General features: G+C 38.2%; 1 protein-coding gene across 8 annotated transcripts in view; it reads right to left on the bottom strand.

The window, feature by feature from the left end:
- atxn2 (ataxin 2) overlaps positions 1-26,742 on the bottom strand; it is a 43,558-nt gene that overhangs the window by 13,815 nt on the left and 3,001 nt on the right. For 4 of the 8 annotated variants that reach the window (XM_055199976.2, XM_055199977.2, XM_055199979.2 and 1 more), the window contains exons 2-17: positions 21,314-21,347; positions 21,131-21,190; positions 20,910-20,981; positions 18,540-18,690; positions 16,302-16,316; positions 12,584-12,708; positions 12,401-12,492; positions 12,125-12,313; positions 10,521-10,669; positions 8,204-8,419; positions 7,402-7,581; positions 7,142-7,321; positions 6,414-6,521; positions 2,592-2,662; positions 2,228-2,514; positions 2,028-2,094 (exon numbers count right to left, since the gene is read on the bottom strand). In XM_055199976.2, coding sequence (XP_055055951.2) covers positions 2,028-2,094; positions 2,228-2,514; positions 2,592-2,662; positions 6,414-6,521; positions 7,142-7,321; positions 7,402-7,581; positions 8,204-8,419; positions 10,521-10,669; positions 12,125-12,313; positions 12,401-12,492; positions 12,584-12,708; positions 16,302-16,316; positions 18,540-18,690; positions 20,910-20,981; positions 21,131-21,190; positions 21,314-21,347 — 1,996 coding nt within the window. The remainder of the gene's footprint in view (positions 1-2,027; positions 2,095-2,227; positions 2,515-2,591; positions 2,663-6,413; positions 6,522-7,141; positions 7,322-7,401; positions 7,582-8,203; positions 8,420-10,520; positions 10,670-12,124; positions 12,314-12,400; positions 12,493-12,583; positions 12,709-16,301; positions 16,317-18,539; positions 18,691-20,909; positions 20,982-21,130; positions 21,191-21,313; positions 21,348-26,742) is intronic. The other 4 variants (XM_055199978.2, XM_055199981.2, XM_055199983.2 and 1 more) reach the window with 2 other exon arrangements.

Raw genomic sequence — 26,742 nt, 5'->3', positions numbered from 1 at the left:
GTGAATGAACAGACACACGGCGGTGCTTCTTGACAAATGCGTCCGCAGTGCACATCTTGTTTATTCATTATATAACAATATCTGAGCTTCGCAATATTTCCTGCCACATTGCTTCGCTAATCAATACTATAGATTGTTTTAAAAGATCGTCAAATGAACCATGTGAAGCCATGTGAACGCACAGTAAAAGTGGGGGGGACGTAACCCCCGTCCCCCCGGTTGCTACGCCCCTGGCTGAAACCACGCCCGCCGAGCCAAACTCTAGTGACTATTCAGTGGCTATTCAACCGTCACTAAAGTGGCCACGCCCTTAATTATGCAGAAGTTAAGTTAGAGCCCGAGCGATTTATCGTTTTGCCAATTTTATCGGCCAATATGAGCCTGTCGCAGATATATCTGTATTGGTGTATAAGCCGCAGATATGCAGCCGATATGAACGTTTCTTACAGAACACATTAAATGCTTTTGAAATATGTAAGTATTTGTTTTTGTCTAGTAGAGTGCGCCCTATTGGTTGCTAATGGTGACCCAGGTCACTCACTGTAGTGACACCAGCCAATCCCCCACCCCCTTAACTTCAGACAGTCAGTGATCTCTCAGTTCAGGTGGCGGCAGTCACGCAGAGTCTTTTTCAACATTTTTACACTTGGTATTAAGATGCGCTTTGGTTGATTGTATTATAAGTGGACAAGAGAGACATGCATTTGGTTAGATTTGGAGTTTTTAATCCGTCTCTTTTGTCCACTTGCGAGTTATTAAAACGCAAGCGGGAGAAATGACACGTTTAAACTACGCGCAGTCGTGCACTTATATAACAGTATATGAGATTACGGCTGCTTGTGTTTTTACTGAACGTGCTCATTTCAGAGGAATTTATTTAATAAGCTTGCGCAAATTTACACCCTCGCTAAATAAAAGAGGCGGAGAGAAGACGCATTCGTTTTATAAAAGTCTAAAGTTTGGGCTGAACACTGTGGGTTTTGTTATAAAAACGTTGTGCAGTATACATTAAACATAAGCCTACATCAGTATGTTGTCAGACAAGCATTGTCTTCTTAACGGTGAGTTGCTAACTAATTTGTGAAGTACACAACTTACTGTAAAGCTAATAAACAATGACTTCATAAGTTTCCCCTTTCAAGTCCAATATAACGTTATTCTCGTCAAAACTGCAAATGATGAAAGTTTTATGTATTTTGTTCTGTTTGTGTTTTAAAGTCATTTATAATAAGTCAAGTTTACTGTTTAGTGCACTGATATCAGACTAATTTTGGATAATAAAGTTTACTGTTAACTTCTTGACTGTAGTACATATCCGTGTCACGTCAATTTAAGTGTTTGATCACCACATTTGTGAGTGATCATTGCATTGCATTGCATTTATTTATTTATATATAGTAAATTCTGTTAATGTATATAGTGTATTCTATGTACAGTGCTGTAGTATATTATACTGTAGTATATGTGTACTGTACTATAATATACACCTAAAGAATATAGGCCGATATATCGTTATCGTCTTTTTTACTCCCTAATATCTGTATCGGCTCAAAAAATGCATATCGGTCGGGCCCTAATTAATATAATTTAAACTGAAGAGTTACAAAATATTCACCCCCCTCACAGTTGTCATGAAGGGCAAAATTAGCTATATAGACCAAAACAATTTTTTGTGTCAGGCTGTAAATATTTATTTTCTACTGTAAAGTTGCCCATTTTAACATGTGGGTCTATGGGAATGACTCCCTTTTGTAGCCAGCCTCTAACGTTGATAAACTGCAGTTTAAATCACTTCCATATTGGCTTCATCAGAGAGATCGGAAGGTTGCTCCTCGGTAAAAACTCGTCATTGGCATGTCTAATGAGACTGCTCTGGTTTAATGAGGATTAAAAAAGGAAATTGTGGATTTCTTTCTTTGTATGGTTGTTGTGTTAACACACTACCAACACAAATGTATGTCCAAACACCTTGTAAAAGTGGATTTTCCATAATATGTGCCCTTTAAATGAAGTTCTGATATACTTACAGGGGAGCAAATTACTCTTGGGTTGAACTCCTTGGCATTGGGATTGAGAGTAGATTTTCTAACACTCCTAAAAAATACATGAATCAAGATTACATGAACATGTCTCAGGTCAATAAACAACGTAATCTCTGCATGTATTTTATTACAGCAATTTTATACTGAATAACTGAATCACATGATACGTTCTCCAGCTGACTCACTCTGCTACAGGGTCATTTTTTTCCTCCTTCTCATCTTTGTCTTTTGCAGCATTGGCCAGAGGTGAGCTGGTCTGGACACCCTGAGAAGTCACATCGGGCCCTCGTTTCTGCTCCGCTACCGCAAAGGAGGGAGATAGAGATGGGGTACCAGATTTACTTCTTGCTGGGCCGACAGAAGTGGAGGCCTCTTCACAAAAAGAGGACTCTATGGAGACTTTGCCTCCAGTTGAGTCTCCTGCATTTTTGTCAGCTTGTTGATCTTTTGCCTTATCCCCTAGGTCCTGCAACTAAAAAAAGTGAGGCACTGAATAAAAGCACTTGAGGTAAGAACAGAAATACTGTAACAGCAGTGAAATATACTTACTACAAATGCTGCACTGAATTTCTTTAAATTATCTATTTGTTTCCTCTGGTCTGAAGCCATGCTGGGAGATCCTATGGGAGACAACACAAACATAAATTTGACAAATTATACCATGACTTGTTTATCACAAGGTTCAGTTAATAGTACATGTCTAACATACATCTAATTTATGATAGAAATTCTAAAGATCATATAACTATTCGCTCTTTTTACAGTATTAACAATTTTGTAGAATAAAAAGTTGTTACACGGCACTCTAAAATGCTTGATTCTGATTGGCCAGTCCTGACATTCCAAGGTATGTTATTTCTAGATAACAACCGCTCAAAAACTAATAACACATGGTAACGCAGACGATGCAAATCATTTTGACAGGTACAATTTAATATTACACAAAAATGTAATATAATGCATGCCTTTTAATAACATATATGACATTAAACGTACAAATTATTAAACCAAAGTGTGTCGTGACATTTGAACATCTTATCTTAAAACAAGAGGTTGACCGATTTATCGGCCAGGGCGATAATTTGGCTGATTTTTTGCATATTTAAATAAATCGGCTTTGGTTGATTTTTCTGCAAAATTAGGCCGATTAATAGGCAGGCGCATCTGCTGGCACATAAGCGTTGTTGTAGAACTTGTGATGGCGCAGCCGTGCCTTGTTCACAAACAGCTTTAGTAAACGATGGCAAGATCGCACAAATTAAGCAGACAGTACGGGTGACGGGTCTCGCGGTGCACCGTCTGTGCAGTCACAAAGATTGGGCTCATTTAATGTGATTAATGAGTGATGATCTTTGTTTTGGGTGACAAAGTGAGCAGAGGCGCGCATGCACCCTTTGTGTCTTTCAGGGTTCCCACACCTTAGTTAACATCAAATTTAAGGACCTTTCAAGGACTTTCCAGGTCCAATACCCTCAAATTCAAGGACAAAATGTGGGGCCAAATTTCAAGTTAGAGCAAGGTTACACCGTGTCACCTTTTAACTATTTCCCCGCCATTGACGAGTTATCTCGTCAATCTGCAATACCGCTATTATCCACCAGGTGGCGCTCTTCCGCAACTTATAAAAACCGGAAGTATTGCCTTAGGACAAACAGCTGTATGTCCGTCTATGTTTTAAAGATCGCTCTGCATCTGATCTCTATCAAAAGTCCTTCAGAAAAATGGAATTATCTCAGCTTTTTGCTCAAAATTTGGTGTTTTTGATGAAACCTACACATGTTTGAGAGGTGATAAAAACAGAACACATGAAGGTAGGATGAAACTAATTTTTTTTTGTTTGAAAGCAGAGGGTCGGTTCTTTTATTTCATATATTGTATGTTTATATATCTTTAAAAAGGAGCATTTTCTGGAAGACATTAAACTTTTGTGAAAATCATGAAAAATGCTGCCGGTGAAAGAGTTAAGATACATTGTTACAGTTCCCTTCGAGGGAACTTGGGCTTCGTCACTGCGGTGCCACTTTGGGGACGCCTCCAGGGGTAAGTGCGTCTGAATGTGTATATCAAATTCAACCAATGGTGAGGCTTAACAAAGACAGGGTGACTTGAGAGCCAGGAAGTATATTGCTATCTGAAATATTGCCAAAGACGGCGTTACAGGGACGCAGGAAGTATGTCAAGGGGGACGCAGCGTCTTGTTCCTTTCTCAGGGAACAACAGTTACATACGTAACCCGAGACGTTTTCATGTGTCAAACACAACTATGCAAAAAAGCATTTTGGTATGAATCAATATTAGCATACAGACGATATAAGCATTTAAAGCAAACAGTTTTGCATGTGTGCTTAAAAGGCTAGAAATTTTATGATATTATCCTACACTACACTGGGAATAATATGGATTTTTTTGCATAAAATAGATTCAAGCACTTTCAATGTCCTGTATCTATGTATGTATATTTTCAAAAACTTCCCAGGGCTTTGAATATTTTTCCCCAGATTCACAAACTTTCAAGGATTTCAAGGACCCGTGGGAACCCTGGTCTTTTAACTGTCTCTCTGTTTTCTTCCTCGCTCATATTACTCAAAACAAAACTGACACGATGGCGAAAGGTCGGAAGACCAAATCATATCCAGCGAGGAAATGTTTTTCGTGTTGTTACAGTAACACTTTACAGTTTTCCGTTGCTCAGCCTGGATAAGCACACCAGTCCGATTTGCCAACTGACTCCTTTGAACCAATTCGTTTGAATTAACGGTTGAAACAACAGATCTGTCCAACACTGAACTCACAAGACGTCGCTGTCAGCACAATCAGTCACTCATAACGCCTCAGAAATGAGAATGTTAATGTGTTTAAAAAGATTTGCCCTAAATAACAGTCTAAAATAAAAAGCAAAGACGTTTACCGTGTTAACTTTATGATGATTAAATAATTTATTAGGTCTACCAAAGAAAAATTTTATCCTACAAAGCAATAAAAGCCATGGTAAAAAACTGATCAAAAAGCAAGAAATGATGACAGCAGAGTGTCAGGTAATACCTGTGTCTAATAAATGAATGGTGCGGAGGAGGTTGTAAAACTCTTTAGAAAGAACAGTCATTGTTTTTTTTTAAATACTTTAGCAAATGTTTTAAATGTAAAAATGTCACTATTTAAGCCAATGATAAGGACATTTTGATTATTATGTACAAATAGAAAATCGGCCAAACATATTGTCCAAGAAATTCGAATGTCCTGATTTCCAAATATCGAAATTGGCATCGGCCCATATCGGTCGACCTCTACTTAAAACCAAAAGTAAATGGGTTTTCCTCGCAGAAGGTCTGCATTTGTTAAAAATAAGCAAATAAAATATTTTTAAATCAATATTTAAAATGTTCCTTACCTTACTTATGAGGTAAATAGCCGTGTAACGAGCAGTATAACGTACAGGCAGCAGGTTGTTTTTGCGAAATAAGCCCCATCAGTGTGATACAACACACCTGATCACACTGCTGGGGCTTAATTCTGCGATAACAACCCGCTGCCTCTACATTATCCCTTACTTAAAAGCTACATAATTCATACTGAAAATAGCAATTTCTGTTTCTACATGCTTTCCTTTTTCAACTTGGTGAAAACTGTGCGAAAGCTCCAAACACACATTAAAGGAAAACACCACCGTTTTCAATATTGTACTATGTTCCTACCTCAATTTAGACTAATCCTTTGTACAGCACGTCGCGAATGTGTTAGCATTTATCCTAGCCCCATTTATTCCTTAGGATCCAGACAGGGATAAATTTAGAAGCCACCAAACACTTCAACGTTTTCCCTATTTAAATACTGTTACATGGGTAGTTATACAAGTAAGTATGGTGGCACAAAATAAAACGTGGCAATTTTTTAAACTAATATAAAATTAGAACTATATTGTATGGTGGAAGAGCACTTCGACCTCGGGCACATTAATATTGACGAAGTTTGACGAATGTTACTTCGAGCTGAGGTCAAAGTGCTGCAAACGAAGTGCTCTTCCGCCATACAATACAATACTCAATTTTTATCTTTTTTTTTTCAAATCGCCAAGTTTTATTTTAGTCCCACCATACTTACTCGTGTAACCACTCATGTAACAGTCTTTAAATAAGGAAAACATGGTAGTGTTTGGTGGCTTCTAAATTCATCCCTGTTTCCTAAGGAATGAATGGGGCTAGGCTAAATGCTAACACATTCACGTCACGCTGTACAAAGATTAATTGCATGCATTGAAAAAAGATAGGTATGTATTAATTTGTTCAAGTTGAGGTAAGAACATCGTAAAATATTGAAAAACGGTGGTGTTTTCCTTTTAAGAACTGACAAATGTCCAAAACCATCTCTACAAACCTTTGTCGACAATTCGAGCGATACTGGCAGAACTTTCAAGAGGCTTCACATTTTCCTTGTTGGCATTGGGAGAATTCTGTCTTGTCTCTAGTGTTCTTGATTCTTTGGCTATGTTTGAAATAAAATACCATTGTAAGACCTTGTACATAAACAACCACACTAAAGGCCAGATTTACTAAACGGGACAAATTAGCATAAGAGCCTAATTCCAAAAAAGCGCAAATGGGAATGGTAATATCGGCGGCTAATTTAATAAAAATGCGCAAATTAAGTAACACATGCGCAACATGTCATTATCATAATGATCAATGCTATCTACCTAAAGCAGCGCAAATTATGGAGTGCGCAAAATACAGAGAGCGCTGCGTGAATTATTTAAATATTTTCCTCCCATAAATTTTGCGTCTGAAAAGGAAAATGCTAGAAATGCATATGCAATAATGTCAGTTGCAAAAATAACTAGACCACACCCTTTCAGCGCTAATCATCCACTCCGGGTCTTTAGGAAATCCCGACTGCTGTTATTTAACGCCAAAATGAGGTTTTGCGCTAGTGGTGGCTGTTAGTAAACCTGGCCCTAAATTATCACTGATAGTTTAAAGGGGGCATCTACATCCAGTTCAGTTTATTATAATAAAAGCACAACATAACCTTAAAGCTCAGATATATATAGAAGCTTTATTATCCTTTGGGAAATATTGAGTAAGTGATACTTGTGAAGCTCTAACCCTCTTCAATCTGAGATGCATCCAGGTTGGTGGCTGTGTTTGCTGCTGTAGGTGACGTCGCTGTTGTGGAACCTGTTACAGAGTCTACCGGCACGGTGCCAGCCTGAGGGGAAGACACACAGGAGGGGTTCAGAGCACCTCCACCAATGCTATTCTGTCGAGGTGAACGAGGTCTGTGTGCTGAGAGGAAGCAGCAAAATTAGTCCACAGTTTTATTGACGATTATGACAGAAGCAGACATGAAATCTGTACAGACTTACCACCACTAACTACAGATGACCAGGTTCCCCCGGAAGGGCTGTTGCGAGCAGGCGGAGGAGTCGAAAGCTCAGACGCACCTTGAGACATGAAATCTCCGGAAGGGGGCCCACCGCCCCGACATGAGGGCACTCTATGAGGTCTGGGGGTCCGCTGTGATTTAGGAGACATTCTTGGAGGACCTGTGTTTACAAAGAAACAGATGAATGTTTCTCTGATAAGAAATAAATGCACATTTAGGGCATTAGTGTAAATGTGACACTCTCCAAAACCAGTGCAACCAGTGGTGTGTTTAGTGAATGTGAAGGTCCAGAAAAATAAAATAAAAAGTCACTACCTGTCTAATGGCCCTTTTAAATATGCAGTGGAAATATTTGATTATGTTTTAGACATACTGTGATGCATGTACAGGTAAAGACATGTACTACACATTGTCAGTTGTTGTTTAACCAAATATGAGTAAGAACTTTACTTGAGTAACTTTCAAATAAAATGTTAACAGATGAGATCTTTAATCTGATGTATTACGTCAAGCTTGAAAAGAAATGGTTGGTATCCGGACATACTTAACAAACCAGAAAAAGAGTGAATGAAATGTGGCCCATATTCACTCCAATCATGCATGGAAAGAAAAACGCATTAGCAATAGAAACTGGAACAAGAGGAAAGGTGAGTCATTTTATTAAACACAAAGAAAACCCCATAGCTGTTAGTGGAAGCCTTAACTCAGACATTCGGATTGCAAAACGTGAACCTGAGCAGTGGTGCCAAAGCAAAATGGCTGCCCGGTCTAGTTTCTGGTACCTTCCGAGGACAGGCGTTTGGGTATGGTGGACAGTGGCCCCAGGGAGCCATGTGCAGAGGGGTGAGACTGGGGCCGCGAGGGCCTGGATGGGGGTCTGGAGGGAGGTCTTGTGGGCGTGGCCGCCCGGGGTGGAAGAGAGTTGTTGGGGCCTGACTGGTAACGTGATGGAGGGCGAGAAGAGGGAGATGGGCAGCGCGAGGGCCAAGGGTGAGAACCTGACAGAAATTAAATGAGTCGAAATGAGAGGAAGAAAAATTACATTGAGAGAAAGTAAAAAATGGATATGAACCAATTAGGAGATTTTTAAAAAAATAAAGAAGGAGATGGTTAGATAAGAATGGAGCATGAGTTTTGTGGAGATGAGAGTTCAAGACACCAAAGAACACAAATAACCTTTAACAAATCACAGACTGAAATTGTTTCGCAAATCAAAAATTCCAAGTAAGGATGGATGTTAGCTGCGCATGCAGTACTGTCTTCAGCAAACAGATTAAATTAGGCTATTTAGATATTGTAGACATATTTGATTCCCACCAAAAGTGAGTGCCACTAAAACGTCTAAACACTAAACAGATTTTGCACATGGGTTGTGGAATGATAAGTTTGGAAACACAACTTTTATTTCTTAAATAAAGCCACCGTGTGGGAAACACCTTCTAATTGGTCTAATTTGGAAAATCTAAGCATGCAACACACAAATGATAGACGGAGACGCGTTTGTTTCGTTACACGTTTCGTTATACCCCTCATGACCGTCAGAGGGCAGCCCAGAGTCGCGTCCTTGTACAGGACATGCACAAAATCAGGAAAGAAGAAAATGACGAAAAGGTGCTACTGCATTGCAAACGTTTAGAAGAGAGTAGAAGACAACAAAAACCACAGTAAAATAACGGAGGAAGAAATGCTTCTATGCTTACTGTTTTTGGAAGAAGAGAAAAAGAAAGAGTAACAGGCGATGGTGTGTGTGACCATTAAAGGGACAGGTTCGGTATTTTGCACTTGGAGCCCTGTTTTCAGATTGTTTGTGATGGAATGGACGGTTTTGACTGGGGTTTGGACATATGGTGCTGGCCCGAGAATTTTGGGGTGTTTGTTGTGTCAGCCCCCACCCCTACAATGGGTGTATAGGTGCACAGGAACAATCTTTCCTAAAATGCATTTAACTTTCGTTTACATAGACGTGAAACTCACCGAGTGGTCAGGGGTGTTGTTCACTGATATGCTCACACAAAAATCCCTGCAAAAGATGCTTTCTTAGATTGCCATGCCCCTGGCCCTACCCACCCAGACAACCACTAACAAATTTTCCGCGGGAAACCCTGTATGGATATCTTTACATAAAAAAGCGCATCAATTAGCCTCAGAAGGCCTTAATTAATCCTTTGGGGCTGTGTGGATAACTTCTGTGAAGGACGGATGTACTTTTTTGGGGCTTCTAAGGGGCGGATCACACAGAACGCACAAAGTGTTTTTGCAGGAGCGCTCTGAACAGCTGAATAAAAGTCAACTCTGAGCGGGAAAGCACCCACTTTCATTCGCATTTTTCCATTGTCCAATCAGAGATGAGAGGCGGGACTTTCATTGTGGTGACAAAAGTTTATAGTTGCTTGGAACAACCAGAGACTGCACTCACTCACTTTCTCCTGTGTGATCGAGCACCTCTCACTCTCAATCAAGGGCAGATGTGTCCTCTTTTTAAAGTTTTGCTAATATGACAGTTAACAGCAAAAGAGCACTCACACTCTGATATTTGATTGACAGGACAGCTGCCTCTGTGGTTGCCTAGCAATATAAAAACCACACTTCTTTTCTGAAGTCATTCAAATAAAGGCAGTGCTGTCCACCTTGCGTTTTCAAGCTGATTCCAGCTACGGGTGGCATAATAGCTAAATGCCTTGTTTTAAATGAATCCTTCGCATTTCTAACTGACCTGATCCTAATGATCTCAGTAATCCGTAATGTATTTCGGTCCCAGGCCATAGAGTGACTTGTAGGCACTGTAACACCAAACATTTGGGGGTGGTTTCCCAGACAGGGATTAGCTTAAGACAGGGCCAGGCCTTAGTTTTATTAGGAAATGTAACTAGTTTTGACAAACATGCCTTTCTAAAAATTTTACTGCGTTTTGAGGCAAAACAGAGGGCACTGATGTATTTTAAGCTATATCAGTGCAAGTTGTTTTCAGTTTGGACAGCTCTTACGTTTATTTTAGTCTAGGACTAGTCTAATACCTGTCCGGGAAAACGGCCCTTGGACACCAAACATATTTCTAAACTTATTCAGGCAAAAATAAATAATATAAAGTCCATTTTGTACCTCCATTGACTACACGCTGTTCCACTGTGTTGTAGTCGTGAGGTCCAGATCGAGGTGTTGGTGGCCCACTTGTGTGTGGGTGACGACCAGCTCCCCATGACATCCCTGGTTCTTTGTTCCTCTGAACAGGGGGAATGTATTTGTTCTCCCTGTTAAAATAAATGTGAAGTCTAGATTTAATGTAATGTAAAGTCTAGATTGTCTAGAGTCTAGACTAATTGTCCAATACTAATTGTGATAATATTATTATTTGTAGATAACTGAACTTTCAAAATGCCTAAATCTAGCTTCTCACAAATACATAACACATACAACAGATATATGGCTTGTGTAATATTAGTAACTCGAATAAAAGAATTGGGTTATTATAGTATAGTAAGCTTAATAATTATCACTTTTAAAAGATTTTACATTGCAATTTTATGCTGCTATGCTTATATTACACTTATGCTATTGTTATTTATATGTAATTTTTATGTTATTATAACATTAAACATTTCAATTTAAAGTGTTTGTGTCAAAGATTAAACAAACGCATGCACGTGATACATACCCATACAGGGCATCGCAACCACCTGCAAGCCTTTGCGAAAGTATATGATAATCACTGTTTACAGTTTAATCTTTAAAGGGCACCTATTTCATTGCTAAAAACTATGTCATTTTGTGTATTTGATATAATACAATGTGTTCGCATGGTTTATGGTTAAAAAAAAAAACCCCACTATTTTCCACATACAGTAAATTTTTGTAGCTACAGATTTCACCTTTCCAAAAATGCACGGATTTTTTACAAAACTCATCGATTTGAAAAGTGCTGTGTCTCTGATCGGCCAGCTATTCTGTACGTTCTGATTGGCCTGAATACCTTTGACGTCAGCCAGAAATGTGACGCTCCTTACCATGTTTAAAAAATTAGTCACAATGCAATGCCAACAAGAGATAACTTAGTCCAAAGCGGGAGGAATTATGATAATGTTGGTCTTCTCTACATCACCAACCTAGAAGTAAACTATTGCCTACAGTCTGTGTGTTTGTTGTAGTCCAAGAAAAAAGACTTACATTGGAGATGATAACTCACGTCATCATTTATTTTGGGGTATGTACTTTTGCATATCGTTTACATGTACGAATACACATTTACACACCAAAAGAAATGAAAAATCGTGAATCGACAGTAGGTGCCCTTTAATCTACGGAAATGTGTACAGTAGCCAGCTTTGTTACATAAGTCTTTAATATCTTTAATCTTAATTTTACTCAAATTTATTGTTATCACGTTTATATTTATCTGCATTTCTCTTTTGTAAAAAAACAAAAAACACATACACACATGTATAGATACTGATCCAAATCTAAATTTAAAAGATACAAATAACTGTCCTCTGCTTATTTCAGGGGTCCCCAACCCGCCAAAAGAGCAACAAAGAATTAAAAATGAAAGAAATCTTGAGAGCAACAGGAGATTTAAAGCTCACGAGAGCTGATTCGCCTTGTAACACTCTCTAGCAATTGGCTAAATGTTAGTTTCGCCAAAAAGGTACAGAGGAGAGGATCACCTGAAATACTACCAAAGCACTGTCATTGTGTAAATGAAGGCTTACCTGTTGAGGCTGTGAAGCTCCCTCTCTCCACGAACCACAGCAGTATATTTATCCTCCTCTGACCGGTCGTCATTCTCCAGGGCTACGCGGGCCTTGTGGGGGGCACTGGCTTCGATCTCCTCCGCAAGCTGTGCTGCACGAGCCTCCCGCTTAAGGAACTCCTCAGAGTTGTCTCGCTCCAATGGAACCCTAGGATATGAAAAGAATCAGAAACAGATTGAGAATAAATAAAGGGTCTTTTGAAATCATAAGTTTGCCTCCACTGAACAGACTTACGTGTATGAGGACAAGCTGCTGTCATAGGTGGACTTCACGCCATATGTCTCCTCATTGTATTTAAACATCTCATCAGGATCCCAACCATTTGACTGAGGAGAGCAGTAAAATTTGCTTAAAAATGAGCTCACAATAAAATAAAATAAGTAAAATATAAATATATGCACGCATATGTCACCTTACCATGTCTGTGTCAAGAGATTCCATACTGCCTGAGATGTGCTGTTCTCCTCCATCCCAGGGTTCCAAGTCCTTCTCTTTGTGCTCCCCGTTCACACGAGCGCTTACCGCAGTGTCTGTGAAGTTATCTTTACCATCAAAAACACAACACCGATACACGACAGAATTAACATAACATACACTATGATGCAAAAGCAAACAAAAGTTTGATGTGGCATTTATGTACCTTGTAAAATCTTTTTATAAAGTACATAAAAACATTTGTGAATGTGCATGTGTGATGTGGTGACAATGAATCAACACAAATGTAGAGCATGTGAAGATCTTAAATTTATGCATAAAAAGCAATCTGCATTACAGTACACACACACAAAGGCTATGTTCTCAGAAAACAAGGTGAATATGATTTTGCTGGGTTTCAAAAGGTCTGGACGCACACTCTTTAAATTTATAGATTTGGTCATAACTTAATTTCTTGTCAAATCAACAAACCTTAGATGTATTTTTACCTGATATCTTTTTATTTGATTATAAAAAATTAAGCACTGACATTAATAACCAGACAAAAGTTTTCTTTCAATGGAACTTGTGATGCATAAGGGGTTTTTTGGTGAGTCACAATTCCGTCTGATTTAGATTCAGGAAGCCACAATTCAGCGTAATCATGAGTCCCAATACATCTAAATTTAGCTCAAGTGTGCAAAACTAAGGGTAACCACAAAATTACGGATATGACAAGATTTTAAAACGCGATATTAAACATCACAAGTTTTTCCATCGAGATAAAAGGCCATCTTGTGATATATAGTTTGTGGCAAAATCATATTGCTTCATTATCAATTACCAAAATAATTTTTAGTGACAGTCCAAGATTAGTTAAAATGTTTTAAAATAAGGTGGTTTCAGTTGAATAAAGGACTATTTTCCATTCATATATTTTACCTTAAAAAATTTCTTAAGGTAAAAATCTTGTCTCCAGTAAGTGTGTTGTATTGTCTTGTCTTTAGAAATAAGTTGTGTTTTTGTTCTTGGCTCACACTGAAAAACTCACTTGAAGGCTCCCTAAGTGGAGTATAAACATTTTCCATGGTGTATATATTACTGCAAACTAGGGCTGTAACAATTAATCGTGCAAATGCGCGTTTTCTCAATGGATGAATTTGAATGAATTACAGTGAAATCCCGGCACATCCCAAAGCCAGGGGGCGCTCTCGTGCAGAAACTCCCTCTGTGTCACAGAAGAAGTAGCATTACAAACACTATTCCAGGAAATGTCTACAGGAATATTTTAATCGCTGTTCTTTAAATTGTTTCAGGTATTTTCATGATAATAACGAATATTTTGAATGATTTTTATTTAACGAGTGTTGCATTTTTTAAAAGCACTTTATAAACGACTCTGACTCATAATGAATTTAGATTGATAAGGACTTCCGTAGTACACGCACAAGCTGTGCATGAAACACAGAATCGCAGCTTTGTGATTCAGAATCGATTTCAGACAGACATTTTTAATGGGACACACGATTAATCGTTACAGCCCTACTGCAAACGGCACTTAAATGTGTAATGTGTTTTTAGCGGCAAAGTGTTGAAATTGCGAATTGCAATGAGAAGCTACGGTAGCTGCCACGGGAAAAACATGTTGTCGTTTGAGACGACGTATGGACTACTGTAGAGTAGTTTGTTCATTAAGGGCTACTGTAGAAAGATGACGGCAACTTTCATGTAAGGAGACCCGCAGTGTACGTAAATAAATACGGCTCATTCTAAATGTAATAAAACAATACAGTTATATTATGTAAGGTTTTTATAGACCCTTTTACAGCTCACGTGATCAAATAGCCTGTGCGCGCATTTAGGCAACAGAAGTGGTGTTATTCCCCATTGGTTCTAACGTGTTTGCAACTCAGAAAGTTTATTAAAACGGTTTCCCGGCATCAAATTGTCTGGTTGTTGCGTTTTGTCACACTAATATAATATACTAATATACGTATATATGTATCTGGCAACTTTATTTTTGGCCATCTGCTAACGTCTTTTATCCACTCCACTATAGTAACGGATCTGGTAGCTGTGTTAAAAATGTTGATAAAGTCAACTTTTTAAAATAACTTTCTCTGTCTGTGTTGCTTCACTGCTGATTCTTGCCATACTTCCGTTGCCTAAATGCGCGCGCATACGCTGCCATGTCATCATTGTGTACAAACAGTAAAAGGGTCTATTTACTACTGATAGTGTAGTTAAATATATTAAATAGTATTTCTGTCAAGAGATCTTTCTAGAAGTTACACAATGCACCTTTAAATGTAATGATTTTATGAAAATAATGAATTACTATAAATTGAATTTAAAAGAAATTCTTGCGAATTGATCTAAAACTGTTTGAGAAACTTTTAATGCATCAATAGATATTTTCTTTTTATTCAGTGAGTGACGTTTCTGAGAACATGCCTTTCCAAACATTAAGCCTGAGAGACAGTAAATACAGTAAGAATCTATACATTTATTAAACATAATACCATTGTGTGCATTTCAATCAGTTTGTTTTCAAGTATTTTAAAAATACTGATAAATCAAAAAATCTTAAACTAGAGTAGAGCAGGTATTTGCATGTGAGCATTATTAGATTTACAAAATCATGTTGAGAAGCCTATTCTTTCCAAACATGCAATGATCAAAAATCTTCAGACTGTCATTTAGTCATGCTTTGCAGCAGGATATAAAATATTTACCAGCATCACTTATATCATCATCAGATTCATGTGATGTAATGACAATTTAAATTCAATTATAGTAGCTACTTGCAGCCAGCTTTGAGTGGATTAACATATCTGTTTGCTTGGCTTTTGATATGAAAATATGAATTTTATTTAATCTTGAAATCTTTATCAACACGCAAACTGGATGATTTTATCTGTATTTGCCAAGTTGGTGAACAAATATGCACCATGTATTCCCTGGTGCACAAACATAAGGCTGTAATTGATAAACAAATTATGTTTAACTGATGTTATCATCTTAAAAATCAAAAGTGTATGTTTTAGCAATGCCACAGCACCAAATGTCAATACAAATGGCTCACAAAGTAAAAACAAGTTCCTAATGCAATCTTGATTGGACTGATTAAATTATAGACATGTAGTAAAAACATTTAAAAAAAAACACCCAAACAGGTGTTAGGCTGGAAAATGCCAAAACACTCTTTGACTTGAACAATACAGCCATGCTATCAATAAGTGAACTTAGGGAACTCTTCATAAACCTTCATAGGTTTACCAAGAATAAATACCCAAACTATCTAACGGTGCTTTCACACCGGCTGTGTTTGCAGTGCAAGCTGTGTTGCGACTGTCTGTTTAACACAAGTACAAACATCACACTTCCACATATAACATACATTTTTTGAGCAAAACCTCTTCAAGATGCTTAATTGACTGTCACTGCAGTTTATATAACTGTCATTTGTTTAATCCACATTGTTTTCATGCTTTTCTGGTCTGTGTAATGCCAGTTATAGACATAAAAAGCACATGGCAATGCGCTAAATAAATAAGCATTGCTTAGCATGCAGTGTGAAACAGCCAAAGACTCTTAAAATGTTACTTTCACAACCATTTGTTTCTCTCTATGAAAATTCTTGAATTAGAATGCCACAAGCATCTAAAAAGATTTTGCACAAACACCAACGGTAATAAAAAAGACGATGTGATTTGATTACCTGCATCAGATGAGACTAGAGCCATTTAAGAGGAAAGAGACAGAATAAAGAAGGTGTAAGTATAAGACAGTCATTGACCAGATTCAACTAATCCAGTTATTAATGCACCACAGCAAAAGAGCTGTAGACCATTATTTTGCAAATCATGTGACAGCCCTTAGAGACTGCATAGCTATCAAATAAGAGCACGTTTGCAATACTCATTTAATGGCTGGGTATATGCGTTCTTTGAGAGCAGCGTGTAGTAATATTGTAAATATTTTATAATGAGGACTATTCCATTCCTTTGATCTGTCAAAATGTCATTCCTTTCCACCACTGGCTTCAATTAAATCTTTATCAAATTTAGCAGTAATCCAACACCAAATGTTTAGTACACAGCAGCCCTTTACATAAAGATGTTTATTATGATTTATTTGTAATAAAAGTGAGAGTTCATACAAAAATATTATAAAAAATACTCCCCTTTAAGTTGGTACAAACCTGTATTCACCTCTCTGTACTGCTGAACATATTCTGAGCTATGTAACCAACCTGTTTTGAGCACCATTGACCAAAGTATTTTTCCTTCATACTATGGAAGTCAATGGGTACTCCTTCTTCATGCTTGATTACAAATATCTTTGTTTGCATTCAACAAAACAAAGAAATGTATACAGGTTTGGGACAACTTCAGGGTGAGTAAATGATTACAGAATTTACATTTTTGGGTGAACAATTCCTTTAAATGGTGGCGTCGGATATTATCAATATATTAATTATACACTCACCTAAAGGATTATTAGCAACACCTTTTCAATTTCTCATTAATGCAATTATCTAATCAACCAATCACATGCCAGTTGCTTCAATACATTTAGGGGTGTGGTCCTGGTCAAGACAATCTCCTGAACTCCAAACTGAATGTCAGAATGGGAACGAAAGATGATTTAAGCAATTTTGAGCATGGCATGATCGTTGGTGCCAGACGGGCCGGTCTGAGTATTTCACAATCTGCTCAGTTATTGGGATTTTCACACACAACCATTTCTAGGGTTTACAAAGAATGGTGTGAAAAGGGGAAACATCCAGTATGCGGCAGTCCTGTGGGCGAAAATGCCTTGTTGATGCTAGAGGTCAGAGGAAAATGGGCCGACTGATTCAAGCTGATAAAAGAGCAACTTTGACTGAAATAACCAACCGAGGTATGCAGCAAAGCATTTGTGAAGCCACAACACGCACAATCTTGAGGCGGATTGGCTAAAACAGCAGAAGACCCCACCAGGTACCACTCATCTCCACTACAAATAAGAAAAAGAGGCTACAATTTGCACAAGCTCAGCAAAATTGGACAGTTGAAGACTGGAAAAATGTTGCCTGCTCTGATAAGTCTCGATTTCTGTTGAGACATTCAGATGGTAGAGTCAGAATTTGGCGTAATCAGAATGAGAACATGGATCCATCATGCCTTCTAACCACTGTGCAGGCTGGTGGTGGTGGTGGAATGGTGTGGGGAATGTTTTCTTGGCACACTTTAGGCCCCTTAGTGCCAATTGGGCATCATTTAAATGCCACAGCCTACCTGAGCATTGTTTCTGACCATGCCCATCCCTTTATGACCACCATGTACCCATCCTCTGATGGCTACTTCCAGCAGGATAATGCACCATGTCACAAAGCTTGAATCATTTCAAATTGGTTTCTTGAACATGACAATGAGTTCACTGTACTAAAATGGCCCCCACAGTCACCAGATCTCAACCCAATAGAGCATCTTTGGGATGTGGTGGAACGGGAGCTTTGTGCCCTGGATGTGCATCCCACAAATCTCCATCAACTGCAAGATGCTATCCTATCAATATGGGCCAACATTTCTCAAGAAAGCTTTCAGCACCTTGTTGAATCAATGCCACATAGAATTAAGGCAGTTCTGAAGGCGAAAGGGGTCAAACACAGTATTAGTATGGTGTTCCTAATAATTCTTTAGGTGAGTGTATAATACATGGCGAGTAATAAAACAAAGCCAACATTTATGGTATTACTTCATCTAAAAACATTTTAACAGTTATAGGCATCAAAGAGCTTGCATATCAGCTTAAAGAATTGGTATCGGGCATTGGTATCGGTCACAAAGGCAACAAATCGGTACTCGTTATCGGCTGCATCCCTACCTTCATGCATTCAGATTGTCTCTGAAGTACTCATTAAAAGGCAGAAAGAGAAACATTTGTTGCACAACAGAAAAGTTTTTGGGCTTACCTTTCTTGGCATAGTTAAGGTCCACATCTTTAAAATGCACCAGCACTACATCTGAGGACTTAAAGGTGATGCTGTCAATAATATCTTCACGACGAGGGCCCACACTTGGCTCTAAACTCTTCCTGTGTGCAGCATCCAGGGCAATATCACACTGCCGAAGAAGATGGTTAAGAATGATTATTTATGATATTAATAACGGTTAATATTATTCGTGTAGGCTACTGCGATAAACATTGTGGTTATATTTTGTTACTTTATATCGTCTAGGTTGCAACCCAGAACAAGGTTTTGAAAAAGTTGTGTTTAGGTAACAGCCTCCACAAGTAGGTTCCCTACTTCATCCTCTCTGAAACAACTAAAAGATATTTTAAAGCAACACCAAAGAGTTTTTTTTTACCTTAAAATAACGTTTCCAAAAAAGTTTCAGTGGTTCATCCACACAAAACAGGGTGAATGGCACTTTCACATTCGCTTTGCAGCCCTCTATCGGCCAAAACCGCACTAAAGAAGTTTCCAACCGTCGGGTAGTGGTCCTGTAGTTCGAGTGAAAACTACAAAAACTTGCTTTACGGCAGACCTACAATCCAATCAGAGCCAGCTATGCTGCAGTATTTACGACAGTGGTAATGAACAATTACGCTTCTAACCTGTAGGGGGAGCAAAGAGCCAGAGTTCTTTAGTGTTGCTTTAAGCCCCTGTTTGCACCTGGTATTAAAGGATAACTTCATTTTCATAAGAACATTTCCTAATAATTTACTCACCCCCAGGTCATCCAAAATGTTGTTCTTTTATTCTTTAATCGAAAGTAAATTAAGATTTTTCTCCATATAGTGGACTTTAATTGAACCCAACTGTTTGAAGGTCCAAATTGCAGTTTCAATGCTGCCTCAACATGCTGTAAACGATCCTAAATATGACATAAGGGTTTTATCTAGCGAAATGATTGTGATTTTCATACAAAAAATGTGGACCATTGTCGTAAATAGTAAATAGGGCTCTTTACAGTTGTGGGTAGGTCCTACGGCGTAGCTGCGACGGCATAGGTTCCGCGTCGGTTTTCATTTATACTTTTGCGTCGTCGTCAACGTGCAAACACACGTGCAGACTGCTGGTAGGCAGTAACCATGCGTGTAACCACAGTAGCAGCGCGACCATCAAAGAAGAAGCAGCTTACCAAGTTAACCCACAAACGAAGAAGAAACAGCAACTTGTTGTGTACAATTTGAGAAGACCAGCAATGATGGAAGTAAATAAACAGCGACTTTTGATGCAGTTTGAGTCTGGTGGACCAATCACAGATCCAATCATAGATCTGACGCGCTGTTAAAAAATTTGCGAGGTGCACGTCAGGCTACGCAGAGCTACGCACAGGCTACAGATAACCTATGGCTATTGTTTTCCAATCCTGGTCCTCGAGGCCACCCTCCCAGAAAGTTTTAGATGTCTCCTTATTTAAAACACCTGATTCAACTTATCAGCCTCCTTCTTATAAAATGGTAAACATGTCTCCCTAACAAGCTGATGAGTTAAATCAGGTGTGTTAAATAAGGAAACATCTAAAACTTTCTGGGAGGGGGGCCTCGAGGACCAGGATTGGGAAACACTGGCGTAGAGCTTACACACAACTATAAATCGGGCTTAATCCTCCAGCATTGCAAGGACGCAGCATTACACACGGGGGTCACTGCAGCATTTATATATTTTTACAGCAGTTATATCGTACACCTTGCCAAAATCACAGCATAAATGAGAGGTATCACTAAAATAAAATATATATGTATTTTCTGTATTTTAGATCCGATCTACCAAAACTGCATCTTAATACCAGGTGTAAATGTGTTCTGATAGATGACTGGTACAACATTCTACTGGACAATATTCAAATGTTAAAATTAAATATTAAATATTCAAATAAATTATTTTGAGAAGGTTTGCAGCTGTATTAAAGGCAAATGGTAGTCCAATCCCTCATTAATTAAAGATATATGAGCCATTTTCAATATCCAGTAAAATAGTGGTGTTGCCAATATCATCTAAGCTAGTAGTTCTCAAACTGGGGGCCACGAGAATGTGCCATTTTATATGACCTTTTATAAAATACATTAATTTATCATAATTTCTGTGTAATTAAACCTCAGATAAATAAGGCTACTAACCAGCAGCATTACATTGTATCATTTAATATGTTCTGTTTGATTCAAATTTGAAGTTTTAGAATGTTTTATATCATAAATTGTATCTGTGGGGCCACAAAGGAATGCACTGTACACAAGGGGTATGCTGAACATATTTGAGAACCACTGATCAACGCACATCACTTCTGTAACTCTTACAATGATAATCACAGCATTAGAGTAAACATCCCCTTACCTCTTGGTTAAATGCTTTAAAAACTCCATCATAGATTAGACCATTTTTGACCTTAAGTTCACATTTGGTGCCCTGTAGAGAGGCAAAGCACAAATTTACATTCAATAAGATAGTATTGAATATATATTTGTTAAACATCATAATCTATTTAAATGTAAAATAAAAAGAACTGAAAGAAATTATATAAACAAACATGCATTTTGACTAGTCTTTGGACTCACCACAACTGAGGTCAAAACATGAACCAACCTCATGTTTGCATAAACTCCATTGAATGCCACCTTAAAGACATGTGACAGAGCCATTATGTTTTTTTTGGTGATTAGAGAAAATTAAACATGTACAGGTTTAGGAAGTCTCTGTTACAAATAAGAGACACTGGAGAGAAAGTCTGTGCAACTCACTGCAGTTGTGGGTCCTTTGGCATTGTTGCGTCCTCTGTAGGGAAGAAAGGAAACCAGACAGATAATAATATATCTTATGCGATTGGGCTCTAAAGTTTCTGGACAGCAAAGCATCATAGTCTTGTCGCATTTTCCTTTGATTTATAGCCACCGACATCATTAAACCTCAAACATGCAGGCTTGTTTGGCAGCATGAGACGTACTAATGTTTTATAGTTTTATCAGCACTAAGGTAAAACAATAATGCATGCAAATGATTTCAGTACAAATTATGTCCTTACAGTAAATTCATATAAAATTTAAAAGCTGTGATACAGTAGCACTGTTTAGCTGCAAGATAAAAAAGGATAAAGGCATTACAGGCAGGATAAAGGCTTCACTGCACCACTCAGGAGGATAACCAAACGTCATAATAATGTTCCTCTGTGTAAACATGAATTATGCTGCATTTCTTTCCATGCAGTGCAACCATGTGTCCCCAAAAAACATTCTGCCTCTCAGCTGCAGAAAGCGAAGTTACAATTTCATTCAAGGAAACATCAAGGTTGACAGACAGTGGTTTGATGTTCCTCTCTACTTAAACACTCTTGCTAGTAAATGCACGTTGTCTCTCTCTCATATGAAACATATTCACCTGAAAAATGGTTTCAGATGCATTTTCCAACTTATCAGTAACGGTAAACAAGTAGATCTCAGCTGATGTCCTCAAGTTACCTAACAAAACCGAACCGAATGACATCCTATCATTATCACAGTGACACGACAGCTAACATGTGACTTCTCGTAAGGGAGGAAAATTCCCATACTGTTGATTCACAAATCCCTCTTTTCTATTCTAACAATCAACTGACAACCCTTTAACGTTTTAAAGGTAAAAATAGATGAGATATACATGTAATCACACATAATGTAAGTTAAAATTAGCCAAACTCTTTTGATTAAACAGGCTGGTGATCAGGTATGGATTTTTATGGATACATTTGTCTTGGTCAGATCATGAAAATGTTACATGAAAAAACAGAATAGTAAATGAATGGAACATTATGTTAATGGTATCAATAAAATAAATGTAACATGATTATATATGTTATATTATTTTGCAGAAATGCATTTTTAAGAATTATTTTTAGCAATTTTGACCTCAAGCTGTATCTTGGAAACTAGAGCCAATTAACACTCAGGACTTAATTTTCCTTTACTGAGCTAAAGTTACTGCATAAAATTAAAGGGACTGTATGTAGTTTTCAGCGGCATCTAGTGGTGATGTTTCAGATTGCAACCAATAAGTTTACAAGCGCGTGCTCGAACTTATGAGCGACGGCCAGACTGAGATGCTACACACCAAAGAAAGCACCACACAACATGTTGGAAACTCAGGTAAAGTCCAACTGCAACGTTAAATTGACTGCATTTAGCCTATATGTGGTGTTACATAGGTACATTTACGGTAAGATAACGAAAACGGTTAGTGAACTACACTGAACAATTTCAGTATAACAGTAAAGCCCGGTATACACTGTGCTATTTTAAATAGTCCTTTAGGATTGTTGCTTGCCACACTGTGCGATCAATATTGTAGTTAAGTCCATGTCACACTGTTTAATCTCAGTTTCCATCAATGTCAGACTGTACGAGTTTGAAGACTTTTAAAAAGCGGATGCACGCAAACAAACGCGTCCGCAGTTTTACGCCATCGATCGACGACGGCTGGGCGAACACACGCTAAAGCGAAGGCTAGCAAACCGAAACAACATCTAAAAAACTAAAGCACATAATCGAAATATATTTTACATGCTTTGTAGTAATGTTAGCTTACCTGTCCAAAAGGATGAAAGCCAACTCCGGATCCGTTTTTATACCCAAAACAAAGCAGAGGTTTCTCCATAATTCAAATGCCCTGCCGATGTTAATCCGTGTTTTTGTACGAAGTTGATTCGATTCACGTGTGGATCATTTTAATGTGAGATTACAACCCCTTCACACAAAGGCAATTGAAAAGGGATTAGTTTAAGTAGAAACACTGCGTACAGCTCCTTTAATGTTTACAATGTTAACTACAGATCGGCTGCCAAACCTCCCTTCACACAGCGGTGATCCATGATCGCCATCTTCCCTTTGTATTGTTCGACAAGGTATTTGTTCCAGAGTTCAGTTTAGCCACTAGCCAGAGCATCAACAAACAGAGACTGGAAGTTAAGTTCCGTCCAGAGTCCACACCACAAACGTGCATCTGATGAAAGCGTCTATAACCAAATAAATACTGAGTAGTTAGCTCACTTGGCTAACAACACTAAAATACATCGCCAGTGATTTTTAATGACTGACACTTTTTAAAAACTGTCACCCTGTGGCTCTAAAACCATGTTTGTGGTTGTTATTAAAACGTTTTTAGCCAATAACTTTAAAGCCAATAAGAAAGGAGAGAAAACACAAGACATTCTAAGGCCAAGTTTACATTAATGCGTTTACGTTTTAAAACGCATTACTTTTGCCACATTCAGGTCTTTCATCCAGACCACTCCAGCGTTGTCGACCCTCATAAACAGAGTTGTTCGTAAACGCTGCAGAGCGTTTTAAAGGGCTCGTTATAGTTGTGCGTAGGTCCTACGGCGTAGCCGCGACTGCGTAGGTTTCGCATCGGTTTTCATTTATACTTTTGCATCGTTGTCCGCGTCGAGGTGCAAACACAGATGCAGATCGCTGGTAGGCAGTATCCACGCCTGTAACCACAGTAGCAGCGCGACTGTCAATGAAGAAGCAATTTGGCCAGTTTAACCCACAAACGAAGAAACAGCAACTTGTTGTGTATGTTTTGAGAAGATCAGCAATGATGGAAGTAAATAATGCAGTTTGAGTTAAATCACTCCTCAACTTGGCTCATCTTTGTTTTCACCGTCGCAAACGGAAATACCTATGACGCAGTTTATTTACCTGACAGGAGGGGTTCTGGTAGACCAATCACAGCGCTTGCGGTCTGCGTAGATCTGATGCACTGTTAAAAATTATGCGAGGTGAACGTCAGGCTACGCACAGGCTACAGATAGCCTACACCAACTTACGCACGACAATAAATCGGGCTTTAGAACTCTGGGGTTGCGCTGAAGTGTAGACGAATGTAGACAGAGTCTTATGTAAAAGAACAGCTGGCTTTAACGTGACAGTGCATTATTTTCAAAATGAAAGTGATTTTATTCAGTTAATTGGAGGTTTGCAATGGAAGTTTTGCCCAAATTAGTAAACATAGTGCAACCAACTATTATAAACGCTATATCAGATTGTTTTTAACATGGATCCTAATAGAGAAAATGTCTGTTTTATAATTATGCTTGAGTATTGTCGCGTTTGAATATTGTTGTAATGTTGTTTATGTTTTGTTGGTTTTGTTTAATTTCATATAATTTACTGTATTTTCCAGACTATAAGTTGCACTTTTTTCATATTTTGACGGTCTTGGAACATATAGTCTGGTACGACTTATACATCAAAATTATTTCATATGAACCAAGAGAAACCATTACAGTCTACAGCCGCGAGAGTCCGCTCTATGCTGCTCCTGTATTCATGTCATTCAATGGATTCAGTGATGTGGAATAACTTCGGGACCTTTTTGAACTTGATTTGGCTTGTCGTGTTAATTTAGCCTATTGAGCCTCTCAGGTATGTTTTGTATGCTATTGTGTATCGTGTAAATAACTGTTTATGTTACTTTAACATGCACAGACACCTATTCAGCCTGCTGTTCTGTGCTATTGTTTAGTTGAATAACTTTCCAGTTTAAATGTCTGTTCTTTGGCTTGGATTTCGTGAAATAATTTTCTAAATAAATGCAACATATTGTCCAGTGCAACTTATATGTCTTTTCCTCTTCAAAATGCATTTTGACTGATGCGACTTATTCACCGGAGCAAATTTTCAAAAACCAGCCTTCAATGCCCAGAAATTTAATGCATTCAATTTGCATGGGCATTCAGAGCATGATTTGCAGATTTCATTGCGGGGTGTTTATGACTCAAGTCGTTTGAGTAGTTTATAACATTTTACATAATCATTGTACATATTCTTTATCATCAGGAAAATACCTGAAAAGGTTTGAAGAACAGCAATATAAATATATGCTTAAGCAATTTCCTGGAGCTGCGTGTCATAGCTGCATGTGTAATGGTTCTTCTTCTGTGGCCCATATTGAGTTTCTGCACAAGAGCGCCCTTTGGCCTTTGAATGTAGTAGCATTTCACCGTAATTTATTGAGAAGCATAGCAAGCATCATCGGCTGATTTATCGGTGCATCCCTAGTTTAATTGAATGCTTACGTTTTAAATATAAAGACCTTATTCCTCCGATAAAGTTAATCATTTCGCCTTAGAAGGCCATTATAACGAAACGAAAGTTTAAACTGGAAGCAAAGACAGATTGAGGACATGCTATGTATGATGGCTTGTAAGTTAATTTATCGCCGTTTTATTAAAACTAAAATCTGAAAGGATCTTGGTTTCCCTGGTTGTTGTTTAGGTAACTTTACGTTAACCCACGTTAAAAAGCACCCATTTCATTTGTCAGCTGGAAATAGGGGTGGGCGATAAACCGGTATGACGGTAATTACCGGTATTGTGTCATTGTATTGTGATATTGCCATGATATGGATTTAACAAAATCGTTGATACCGGCGTTACATATTTTAAATTCTATTTTTGCACTTATCAGGGTTCCCGCGGGGTGTTAAAAAAACTAAGCTTAAGAAAGTTATATCTAAGGCCTTAAAACGCCCAGATCTTCATCCTAGGACTTTTTACTTTCGAGTAAACGTTTAACTTTCTGAATGTTATTTTTTTAAGACCCCGCGGGACTTTACCCAAGTCTTAAAAGTCATACCTCCGTTCCCGAGATGCGCTGTCCACAGAAACACAAAACGAAAAGCTCCGATCGCACTTCAATCCATTTTTAATCATCATTTTTTTAAGAGGATGCACATCATAGTGCACACAAATCCTGCCAAAGGCTATATTTCAGGTGTTGTGATCTCTATACAGCGAGTTTGGCGAGAAACAAGCCCGTGGCTTACCTAAGCATTACCAGGTTCTGAAACATAAGAGGACTCAGAAGCGAACAAAATCAACACTGCTTTATTGAAAATCAACTTTAAACAGTCGGGCTGTCGAGTCCCAAGGCACCAACAGCGCGTCAACAGTGTTATACATTTAGGAGGCTTTTTTACCTCACTGCTTTAAAGGCGTTTAACGGTGTTACTCCCTTTTCACTCAGATCTGCTCTCTACTGCGCCCTGCACGTGCTCTCCAGATAACAGCAGCGATTGGAGGACGGAAAGCAAGAAATTACCGTAATAAACCATAATTTGCCAAAAAGTGCAATTTATCTTCTTTAGGAACCATTCCTTTTTTGATAGCGCAAATGGTTGAGGAGTTACGGTTAAA

This window comes from Misgurnus anguillicaudatus, chromosome 22 (genome assembly GCF_027580225.2).
Source record: "Misgurnus anguillicaudatus chromosome 22, ASM2758022v2, whole genome shotgun sequence".
Classification (NCBI taxonomy): domain Eukaryota; kingdom Metazoa; phylum Chordata; class Actinopteri; order Cypriniformes; family Cobitidae; genus Misgurnus; species Misgurnus anguillicaudatus.
Note: the sequence above shows the minus strand (reverse complement) of the source record. Positions and strands in the feature narration are given on the sequence as shown.